Source organism: Calidris pugnax, unplaced genomic scaffold, assembly GCF_001431845.1.
Source record: "Calidris pugnax isolate Ruff unplaced genomic scaffold, ASM143184v1 scaffold1, whole genome shotgun sequence".
NCBI lineage: Eukaryota > Metazoa > Chordata > Aves > Charadriiformes > Scolopacidae > Calidris > Calidris pugnax.
The window spans coordinates 2,363,196-2,375,622 of record NW_015090800.1 but is presented as its reverse complement, the minus strand read 5'-3'; the positions used below and the strand labels follow the sequence as shown (position 1 = coordinate 2,375,622).

The following is a 12,427-nucleotide window of genomic DNA, read 5'->3' as shown; positions in this document are numbered from 1 at the left end:
AAACATGTTAAAACTGCACAAGGGGACAGGAAGGGCAGGTAAGGACAGCACTGAACTTGAGCAGAGGTGGGGGTTCTTAGTCTAAATAAAACCAAGAGCTTAGCTTAATAGCAACATAGGCTGTAGTGGGTTTCTTTTCTTTCTTTCTTTCTTTTTTTTTTTTCTTTAATGTTGTTTTTTGTTGTTGTGTTTGGGGTTTTTTTTGTTTTTGTTTTTTTTTTTTTTTAAAATTCAAGCTGTTTTCCCGGTGGGGTAGATTGTTGTTTTTTGTTGTTGTGTTTGGGGTTTTTTTTGTTTTTGTTTTTTTTTTTTTTTAAAATGCAAGCTGTTTTCCCGGTGGGGTAGATTACAGTGGCAAAGAGAGAAGAATTAAATATGCATTTAACAACTTTTTAAACATTCATCCTGCTTTCCTTTGCCAAACACCTGTAAGCTCTGTCAGGGGCACGAGCGCTCGGGGACACCCTGCTGCTGCAATAGCTTCATGGCTTTAAAAAAGGGAGGTTCACCTCTCCTAAAAAATGGACTGCTTGCCAACAGTTAGCTGTCAGCTGCGACTCCACCTCTGTCAAAAGGATTTTAATTGCCAGTATTGATGGGACAAACCTGCAGGACGGTTGGCACGGACAGCAAAGTACCTGTGAAGTCCAGTGTGGTTGCTCTCACTTTCTGTATTGATATTTCAAAGTTTTGTCCCATCCCCATCAGCATTTAAATTACCTTCAGCATTCACCGAGGTGGGTAGTTAGTAACCAGTCACTCTCCTAGTGTCATTTCGTTAATGTAAATAGACCCTTAGAGGGGGCTGTTTACAGTGCCTTCTACTTTCACTTTTTCCAGGGTTTCTTGAGGACACAGCCCCAGAAAACGTCAGGGTTAAGCTCTGATTCAAAAAAAAAAAAAATTTAAAAAAAAATTAAGAAAAAGGAAAGAGAGAGAGAGACCCCTCAATTTTTAAAAATGTATATAAACAGAAGCTCTCTCCCTTTCCTCCCCCCAAAAAAGTAAATGATTTCAGAAAAATAACATATATTTTTATATATATATATAAAATAAGATACCCAGAGGCACTGGTTTGCATTAGGGCTTAATTTCCAGCTAAATTAAAAATCAAATCCAGGCATTTTGAATGCCTAAGGGGCACAAAAGCAGCACCCAAAATCATTAACTTTTGCGCCTTTTAGAATATATCCCAAACCGGTCAGATTTGTTTTTCAAACTTTTGTAGTAAAATAAAAGTGCTCTTTGAGGAAAATCTATGCAATTAAACAGCAGATGCTTAACCCCTGAAAAATAGAGGCTTATAACAGAAGTGCTGATAGACCCTTAACCATAGCATCATTAGCAGCAGGTGCTGCTAGAGTTATTAGTTTTCTAAATAGTTTTAATGTAAACAGTATTCTTAAGCTCTAAGTGTAGCATAATGGTTGGGATTTGCTCTTTAATTCTTTTTACTAGAAAGATACAGCTCATTTAAAATAGCTGGTAGGTACAGAAAGCATAAATATACAGTAAGTTTCGACACTGATTGTACTAAATGCAACAATACAAAGAAGCAAACAGGAACACAAATGGTAACACAATAAAACTGTATTACATTTGTGCTTCAAATATTACAATACATTATATACAATAGTCCAAAATAAACATCTCATGCCAAATGACACAAAAAGAAACAAAAAAAAACCCCAAACAAACCAAAAACCCCAAGAGCAAGCAAAAAGAATCCAGCTGTATGTACAGTACCTTTTTAATTAACATTCAACTCTGAACTGGAGCAATTTTCACTACATACAGATGCAGTCCGCCTTTTTATTTCACGCAACCATTCTGTCTCCCTAGATCTATGCTATTCAGTAGGTTCCTGTGTCATTTCTTATATACATGTTGAGCAGAAAAGATAAAAGAACGTAGTGCTTTGTATTCTTAACGATGCGGCATCAGATCAGCGAACCTGGGGCGCATAACCTTCTTTCATTAAACCTTCCTCATAGTCTGTCTGGCACAGAATCATGTTGTTCTTCAGGAAAAATTTGTCTCCGACGCAAAATCTGAAATTACAACAATAAAGGAGGGGGGGGGGGGGGAAAGATAGTTTCAGGATCAACGACGTAACACGATCTTACACGTAAGGACTGTAAAACAAGTGTTCATGGTTCTGTTGTGGTGACCGTGTGGCTGACAACTCTGCAGCCACGTGTGCACGTAGGGGAAAGCCCAGCAGAGGAATTGCTCTGGTATCAGAATTAATCCTGTGCTTTCAACAAAATCTAGTGCGTTCAAGCGCTTTTTGCTTCCCCAGCCAAGGAACTCCTTCAAAGCCCACCGAAGACTGTGGGAGTCTTGGACCAGGTCACTCGCACCCAGATAAAACAGAATAAATATCCCAGGCTACTGAGTTGGGGGAAAAGTAAACGTCCTGCTTGCACGCAAATCAGAAGGAAAATAAAGAAGGAAAAAGAAAAAAAAAGGATCGTCTGCAGCGGGAAGCTCATCTGAGATACGTTTGTCTTGTAGGAAATTCTTATTAGATTCCTGTTGGAGATTTTACTAGAATTGATTTAAAGCAGTGGTTCTGAGAACCCTTTCTGGCATACACACAACTTTACACATACGTTGCGGTGCAAACTAGAGAGGCGCAGGCAGGGATGCAAAGAAACCTTTTTTCCTTTTTTTTCCTGTAGGAGTTGATAATAAATTTAGTTACTCGGCTAACTACTCTCTCTCTCGTGGTATCAGTATACCTACCTTGTTAGACTATCGGAATGATCCGATTGCTACAAAACGCTACTGAGATATTGCATTTGATTTTCTCTGATGAGTAGGAAAATCACGTAACATCCCCTCTCCCAGCTGACTGGCTTCAAACTTCCAGTAAAGTAGGATTTCCCAGCTACGCAGCATGCTTGAGCATAAGAAGGCTCTTCACTGACACCCCCCCCCTCCTCAACCCTTCCCCCCAACAAAGCCAGTCTTCTTGAGGATACTCAGGGAGCAAGTGAATAGGGCCAAGGCATAGAAAGAGAGTTTCCCTAGTGACTGCCTTGGCAGGGTTACGTGCCTTTGTTTATGGTGAACTCTCCAGCAATAAAATATATTGGGAGGCACTGCTCACATTATTCCAATTAAAATGAAAGAAAGTAACCTAAATGAACCCCTTAACACTGATGTGAATAAATGAAACCGGTTTCTACCAGCTAATTATGGATCTCACTACATAAAGCATTGTTTAATGTGTAACAGATTATAATGTCCTTTTTTGTATAATTTCCAAATGGTGACATCTTGGACACAATTAGGGTCAGATATAAATGCTTGTGTTGTTTACGGTAGATTTAACAACAGAGTAGCTATGGGAATAGCTGTATATGTATTTAATTGTAACAATTTAACCTTCAAATAGTGGTGCCTGCTGTATTTGACCCAGTAAAACTACGTAAATGACACAGGTTGACCCGCCTGACCTCTGATAGTGGTCTCTCTTTATCAGATAGTCAATTTCTAATGATGTTCAAGCAGAAATCTTGGTGAATTGTCACAGATTAAATTGTGTATTGAAAGCAGTCCTTTAATGTTTTGTGAAGTTGGAGGTTTAAATGAGTAGCAGTTGGACTGATTTACATTTGTGAAGATTGGAATGCTAGACAAACAGTGAACCCATTTATTTTCCAACTGGGTAGCTTTGGAAATTTATCCTTATGCTAGCTAAATAGATAGAGGGAAAATAGTGTAATAAAAAAGTGGATTGAAAAGAATTAGCTCTGCTCTTAAAGGAAAATTGGTTTGTTTATTTGTGGACTTTTTTTTTTCTCTAGGATTACTGCCTGCTGATGATGATGATTGAAAATAGAGATTATGGAATGATCCCAAAATCTTTAAGTTATTTATGGTCAAGACTCTTTTATAGAATTTACAGGTTCCTGCTACCCTTCCCACCCCAATCCTGGTATATTAGGCTAGTAACAACAGAAAAGTATTTTGAGTAAATGTGTTGAAATGCAGAATTCTTGAAACAAACAAGTTCTGCGGAGGCTTCTGTAGTTTCCATCCTTTGTATTTTTATCCACAAGACCACAATGCTGACAAAAAATTATTTTGTGCATCTTCTCGGGTTAGGTAAAGGGGTCTTAATTAGTGCTAATGTGTGAAAGTGTTTTTCCCAAAGAAGTCACATTTAAAAATAATAATAATTAAAAAAATTTCCTTCTTAGTTGCTCTTACAGAAACATAGGTATTAAAGTGGAGTAAAGCAGTGGAAATCAGGCATTGTGATAAATCAGTCCCTCCATTACAGTTAGCCCAAGGTTTACTGATGAGGACTGATCTGGGGACATCTGGCAGCGCCAATGACATCAGAGGGTTTTTGGGATCTCTCCTTGCAGGTGGGGCACCAGTGAGAGACACAACCACCTCTGTCTGCCCAGCAGAAACCACTAACTCTGAGCTGTGAATGCTATTCAGCTACGCCTCGCTTTGTGTTCCAGCATAACACAGCACTTAGCAGACTAATTTGCTTAAAATATTTAGTAAATGAAAAATAGGCTGCCGCATCGCAATCCACTCGCACAGCGATGCTTTCACAGGTGACTTCTTGCAATATTTTCACTGAATTTCACTGAATTTTAGAGTTGGACGGGACCATAGAGATCATCTAGTCCAACTCCCCTGCTTGCCTCAAAACCCTGGCTGAAGGGTTTTGTTTCTCAGCCCGCAGAGAAGTGCCCCGGTTGGAATTAAACGGCACCAGCTACACGAGGGAGTGGGGGATGCCTTCCCCAATAAAAGGTGTCAATGCCTTTTGCTTTTGCTATGTTAATATCCCCAGCCAGAAATGCTCTACCTATGTCTACATGGCATTTGACAGCTTTATGCATGAGTGGCTTTAAACACACACGGTTCCACAAATCATTTACCTTCCAAGTGTACAGCTGTCTGGTGGAGAGGCTGCCAGTGGCCTGTCTAGACACGCTTGGCTGTGTGATAACCTGTGGGGTGTGTGTGGGGGGGTCTGTCTGCAAGGTAAAGACCCCCTCCGGGTTCATCTGGGGCTGCGTTGGCGTGCTGGGGGGGGGGACCTTAACTCCATCGTCCAAATTCTGCAACTGTTTTTGTGTTCAGTGCAAGTTCAGTGACAGAAACACATTGGCAAAGACTGACAGTGAGGTTTACACGTGTCCCTGGGTACTGAATGTGTGAATTATGCTCTCATTAGGTGCCAGGAGGTGAGGGCTAGGTGAAAAAACATTTAAAGGTGGCATGCTAGCTCCTAAATACAATGAGAACAGGCAATTAGGTGGTGGGAATATAACAAGCTTGGTCCGTCCATACTTTCAACCTTCTATTTGACTCTCAAAAGCAGATTTAGCCTCTTCTGAAGTCAAAGAGGTAAATCTTGCAACTACTTCAGATTGGTTTCGTGCAATCCAGGATTTAAGCCTGCCTCAGCTTTAAAATGGAAGGGTAAATTCAAGCCTAGCCTTCAACCTCCAGCAAAGTGGTTTTTTTTTTCGTGGAATTGGCATAGGATGTAAATCAGGGCACAATTTGGGCACGTATATCAAATGGAGTCAAGGAGCATATTGAGATGCCACTGGGTTAGGAGTGTATAATGAGGCAAGACTATTACTCTCCTAGCAGGCAGATGGTAGTCTTCAGCCTTTCCTAAAACCCTCACCCAATTTATTTAATAGGCATGCAAGATGAACGGGGAAAAATATACAATAGGCTGCATTAACATGCCAGATTGGACTTACCACCATAAATTGATAATACTACTTTTGACACGACTGTGACATTAGTAGAATGACCATTATAATTAACCTACATCCTAGAACTCCTGTCATATTTTACAATGGCAAAAGGAAAGCCATTTATATTACAAAATGACCTCTGTTATCACCTTGTTTGGAAGGGGAAGGTGTGCCTCGACTAATCACGAGAAGTATAAAACTTCCATTGTGAGAAATAGCTATTTCATTGTTCAGAACAGATATTTAAGGAGATCTCACTGCTGCCTGTCATCTTTTCTGATCTACAGGACATGTCAAGGTACCAAAGACTTCTTAAGAAAGTGAAAGAAATATTGCTGTGAACAAAGATGGCTGTGTGTGAAGTGCCTCCTCTGGTAATGCCAGATCTTTGTTGTAGGAAGAAACAAAATCTGGAAGCATTTAATTGATTTCCTCTAGGATAAAGAAAGCACAGACTTACCACACCCACACCTTTCCCCTCTGTTTTGTGTACTCAGTGATGTAACTTGTCCTCTGCTCTTCCTCCTTTTCTCTTTTTCATAAAGCTCCTTTGAGTTTCCAGTCTAACTCAAATTAACGGTAATCTATAAGCGTCACTAAGAGAACAAAGCCACTCTTTTACATCACAGCTCATCAGTCCACACCTATGGTTTACTAATTCTAGGATTCTGTCAAAATGTCAATTTATTGTTGGAGGCTGGGAAGTGGGAGCTGTGCCTGGGTTTGTACATTTTTACCAGTACAATGTGATATATAGACACACAAAATCCTGGTTCAACTCACAATGACTAACCTTAACTTGGTGTGCTTTTCATTTACTATTTTTTTAAAAAGCAGGTATGGAAAATGTATTAATTATTATTCCCAGTCTAGAGACACTTGGTGAAAATAAACAGCATTCAGGTCTCCAGAATTTATAAAATCACCACTCATGCAAAAAACCTAATGTTGTTGTTTGAAATAAGGATGTCCCTGGCATTGCATACCCTCCCCCCTGCTTGACAGAGAACAAAGGCAGCATTGTGTGGGCATTTTACAGTTTATACTGGAGGTAAGTGTTTACTGCTACATCAGGACAGCTATTTGAATGAACATGTAACCACCATTTTCAGTCCAGTACCCATTAAAATAAAGGCTGTTTCAGATAGAAGGGTAGAACAGTTGATTCAAACACCCCTCTGATAGCAGATGGGAGTTTTAAACCCTACCCTGAGTTGACTTCAATCAGCCGAGAGAAAATATGGCAGAAGTATGGAACAAACTGCTAAAGCAGCCGACAGAGTGAAAGGAAGGACATGGAAACTCCGGAAAGTGGGAAAGCCGAAGGCAGACTGAGATCATCGCCGTAGTCAGAAGTGTCAAGCAAAGATACAGCTGAGCCCACTCGCAAGATTTTCCACTCCGTTTTGCTAGTCACACGCATGCAACCTGACAAAGTGTGAAAGGCAGTGTCTGTTTACAAGTTTATTTTTCCAGTGGTTTCCTTTTTTTTTTTTCCCCCTTTAGATTTTCAGCAGAAATTAACCGTGTTGAGGCTACTGCCAATGTGAGGTGAAGTGCTTCTGAGGAGAAGTTTAAATTGTTTACAGAAGAGGAAGATGTTAAGATAACTGTCACCAAGCTCTAGAGGTATTTAGGAGATGGAAAAACTTCAAATTAGGAGTAAGCTGGACAGAGACATGAAAGATACGGAGATGCTAAAACCTTTAGGCTAGGAGCAGAGCTTAATATTCACAAAATCCCTACAGTTTTAAGCATCAAGCAGAAATTAACCGTGTTGAGGCTACTGCCAATGTGAGGTGAAGTGCTTCTGAGGAGAAGTTTAAATTGTTTACAGAAGAGGAAGATGTTAAGATAACTGTCACCAAGCTCTAGAGGTATTTAGGAGATGGAAAAACTTCAAATTAGGAGTAAGCTGGACAGAGACATGAAAGATACGGAGATGCTAAAACCTTTAGGCTAGGAGCAGAGCTTAATATTCACAAAATCCCTACAGTTTTAAGCATCAGTATCAAGAAAAAAGGAAAAAAAAAAAAAAGGGAAAATATGTCAAAAACTGGTTGGATGGAGCAATTAGATCCTAGAATTCAACAATAGAAGCTTTATGAAAGGGAAAATACAAGACAGTGCCTATTTGACACCAGGGGACTAGGCTTGGTGTCTCAGGAGGTGTCTTTCGGCCCTGCCTACGTCTACAGTCCTGTCTACTGCCTGTCTTCCTAGAATATCGTATGTGAGACAATGCATTTTTCTTCTCACTCTGAAAATGTAGCCTTCAGGAGGCCAATAAAAGGGGACAGGCACATCATGAGTTAGTTCAGAGATGGAGTTTACGGCTGGAACAAAATTCCCCTGAAATCAAGGGGGCCTAACTACCATCCACACTGAGACTTGAGCTGAAGGTGAGTTGTAGATACTCAAAAATAATAAAGCAAATAGTGAATCTGTACATAAAAGCTGAAAAATCACCTAATCTGTCACAAAAAGCACTAGGCAAAAATGGGCAGAACCCTCTCTTGCTGGGCCGAGATCAACTATTTAAAGGGTAGGAATATGAGGGTCATGCAATAGCAAGCCTGAAGAACAGTCTGCCCCAAGGATTGGTGTGATGTGAGTTAATATAATTATGAGCTAGCTTGGAAGGCAGAAGGGATTGGAAGGAGCTACTAGGCACAGAACGTCAGAAGAAACTCAGTGTTGGCAAAGACAAAGTAATGTAAACTGAAAAAACAGTTTACTCTACTCATGAACATAGCATATATTCCGTTAGGAAAAAACCTAAATGGTAGATGATAACTGAAAATCTGAAATATGGATCTGAACAGAGAGCATTACATACTCTGCAGCAGTGCTCTAAATATGTTGTACTTTTATTGGTATAAAGAATGACCCAAAGGATCTAAAATTTAATAGGGAAAGAGAATGTGAAGGTGGGGAATATGGTCAAACGTACAGGTCTTGCTATAGCTGGTGAGCCTTGCTACCTCCATTGGTGATTTTGGGATATCACTGATGTGTTTGTATATAAAAATATTCTCTTCAATAAATACATTCCACGTTAGGGATAGTGAAAGGAAAGAGCAGATCAGGAAAACATCAATAGCATTATTTTGCGTACAAAGGGGCATCATGGAATAAAGATTGAAAGTTAAATTGCTATCTTACAAACTCATCCTCACTCAGAATCTGCTGTTTGGTTTTGATTAGCTTAACTAGAGGAAGAAAAAAGGATCCAGAGAAGGGTAACGGAAATTGTTAATGGCATCGTGACTGACAAGATTATTCAGTTTAAAAGCAAAGAAAAAAAGGTTTCATGGCAGATACAAAAAAACCTCCAAAACTGATGATGGTTCAGGTGTCTAGCATTTCTGTTTTTTTATGTTGTACAGGTAATGAAAACCAAAAGATTTAAAGCTATTTATTAATGAGAGAATGTAGTCAGTGGGATGCTTTGCCATAGGAGCCACAGAAGAGCTACGTTGGAGCATCCATGAAATAGGATTTATTATTAAAAACAACAGAAATAATTCTTCAGGGTGCCACTAGCCCCAAATTGTGAGGAAGAAAGGTACCCTACAGGCAGTCTGTTTTATTAGGCTCCAGGAGAGCTATTGCAATATAATCAGGATTAGGGACACTTTTGAGAGTTTCTGAAATTCTTTGAAACTTCTGAAACTGCTTCCTGTTTGACTAGATGAACTAGACTGTATTTCAGGTAAATAAATTCTTTTGTTCCCAGCCTAAGACTCCTTTAAGACTATTTCAGCAACCCTTTGCCCAAATTATATGCAAAGTAAAAATCAAATAAAAAGACTAGATTGAAGGCTCAGGAATGACAAGGCTAAGAATTATTAAATATCGCAGGGAAGCTCCATTTCAGAAGCACCTAACAGCACTTTTCCAGGGGGATCAGTGGCCCTACAGCACAGTGTGACGTACATTAGCTGCAAAGTGAAATTGTACATCAGTGCACACTTGTAATGGTAAAAGAGGAACATTAAAAATAATCACAATAGCTTCGCTTTTGGGCGGGGGTGCATAAAAGAAACTTCACTTCCTCGGATCCAAGAGTGCTAACTATGATGAAAATCTTTTACACTCAGGGTAACAAACATTGTCTGCTTTGCTTGACTGATGAAGATTAGCTGACTTCTTACATTAAAGAAGTTTGTCTTGTATGGGCTGAAGTGACAAGACAATAACTAAGTGCTAATTGTGCATAACCAACACTAAAGATATGCAGCCCCATTATGGCATGTAATAAATGAAGCGAACAACAGAAATATATTAGGCGCTTTAATAATGATACTAGAACTGTGGTTTGAAAAAAAAACCAGGGATGTGAAGGGTTTAAGAAACAAAACCTAGGAGTGTGCGTGTGTCTTACTTAAGTGGGTACTACGGGAGGCTCTGCCTGCCTTAGAATGCAGCCTCTTAGTTCTGTGGCAAGACAAAATTGATATAGGACTTTAAATAGCATTAGAACCTATAATTACTTTGCATTATTATATAGTTTAAGCAGTGGTTATTACTTGCCTGGTATTTTAATTTCCCATGCAACATGATGAAAAAGGTCAATTTGGCTTTTTTTAAAAGAGCGTAATTGTAGTGTGCTACACTTATTAGCAGCTGTACATTTTATGGTTCTTTAGGGATGTTTGATTTTTAAATGACTACAGTGTTACAAAATAATACACTGTAGGACAAGGTGAGTTAGCAAAGCTTATTTAGAGCTGTATCTAACTTTGTCGTGTTAGACTATTATCTCCCTAATTTTTTGTTACTTCCCTAAAAGAGTATATCTTGTGTTTCTTCCCACCTGAAAGTGACAAAAAAAAAAAAAAAGAACGCTATAAAACTCTAAATAGGATCTTGTAATCGCTGAAAAATAACTGAAAATAATAGGTATATTAAGAAGTGGATATAATTGGTTCTCTCACTTCTAGACCTCATGGAAGTCACTGGCAAAGCTGCTAACAGTGCTCGTGGAGTCAGAAATGAAGCTCTTGGTGAAATCTGACAGGATTTGGCCACTGCTCTGAATGTAGTTGCTATAAGTTTGACTGCATTCGCCTCTGAAAAATTCAGTTGTTATACTTTTACCATTTTTGACATTCGTTCTGCAACTGTACTGTATGGGAGATGCCTCAGAACAAAGTGTCAGGTTTGGATCCTTGGGATTTTTATAACCTACGGTTAGGATATGGGAATAAAAATAGGGAGTAAGAAGTCCAATGCTGCTGCAGAGAAAATGGTGGGAGCAACATCTTCTAAATCTAAATGATTACAGTTCTGGCAACAGGAAGAAACAACATGTACTTTAAAAGAAATACATGGGATAAGAATCAAGAATTAAAGTGGAATTAATGTAATAATGACAAATGGTACTGCTATGCTTTTCTGCAGAAAAGGATCTCAAAGTCCTTTATAAATATTAATTAATTAAACTTGACAGACAGCCTTTTGAAGGAGAGGAAGTAACATTATTCTTTTTTATTGATGCGGGACTTGAGGCACAAAAAGTTTTCTGGCCAAGGTCATGAAAGATGTTCTGTGTCAGTCCCAGGAAAAGTACCCAGGTCTTACTCTCAAGTCTTGGGTTTCTACTACTATTAGATGCTTCCTCTTCGCTTGAACATATACCGGCACCAGTGCCGAATTAGCACTTCGCTCATGGACCAGACCCAAGAAATTCTCTTACCTCTGATTACAAAGTTGACATGCAAAACAGTCCAGGTGATAAACATTGTCCTTTGCTCTCATCACCATCTCAAAAGCGGGTATGAGCTTACTGCAGGCAGCACAGTTCCCTGTAACGCCGAATAACCTGGAGATACAGAAAGAAATACATTCCTGAAGATGCTTAACTGAAAAGAAAACCACACTTATTTTTTTTATTTTTTTTTTTCCCCCCAGCAGTTGCTTGGCCTTTGATTGACTTCCCAGAGCACCTTCCTTTGGAAAGGCTGGTCTTAGGTGGTACAACTCTGCCCAATTTACAATACAAAAGGCATAGTCCTTTTTGCTGGAGAGAGAGCTTTATGAAGCAGCGACAGACTAATATGGCACCTATTGTGATGTTGTTTTTTTTTTTTTTCCTGCAGGTTATACTGACCTTTCTTGATAAAAGAGACATCTTGTTAAACTAAACAAAGAAATAGTAAACACATTAGGGATGTTACATAACTGGGCAGGCAGAGGTCAAGCCGTTTGCATACGTGGGAAAAGTCTTCTTGCTTGCATCCCGCCGTACAGACGAGCGCCACGTAACCTTGGCTTTTGGTGCTATTTATTATTAAAACACACTTTAGCTAGAAAAAGAAATAACACTTGAGAAAGCCAATATTCTTCGCATTTTTGACATCTAGTGCTAAAAGCTTTACCACTATTATTAAAAGAACATTTTATGAACAAGTCATTTAAATCGTCAGAAAGCATTAGCGGTTCATGCACCTTACAACCCTATACCATAGTTATTGCTATGATTATGTTATTCAGGTAGCACATTAAAGTAAATGAGGCTGTAAACTATATATAGTCACATCAGGAGTAGAAGTATAAAACACTGTAAGAACAATATGAAATGCTGTTTTTGCCAGACATCTATATAAATTTCTTTTTTTTTTTAAATTCTCTTTGTTAAAGATTTTTCAAGACTTTTCAAGGGGGTTTATTAC

The 12,427-nt window shown here is 39.0% G+C and overlaps 1 protein-coding gene across 6 annotated transcripts in view; it reads right to left on the bottom strand.

Annotated features, from left to right (window-relative positions):
• Positions 1–301: 301 nt before the first annotated feature.
• LMO3 (LIM domain only 3) overlaps positions 302–12,427 on the bottom strand; it is a 63,062-nt gene continuing 50,936 nt past the window's right edge. For all 6 annotated transcript variants that reach the window (XM_014937539.1, XM_014937537.1, XM_014937536.1 and 3 more), the window contains 2 exons: positions 11,452–11,577; positions 302–2,051 (listed from right to left, as the gene is read on the bottom strand). In XM_014937539.1, coding sequence (XP_014793025.1) covers positions 1,946–2,051; positions 11,452–11,577 — 232 coding nt within the window. In that variant the 3' untranslated portion in view covers positions 302–1,945. The remainder of the gene's footprint in view (positions 2,052–11,451; positions 11,578–12,427) is intronic.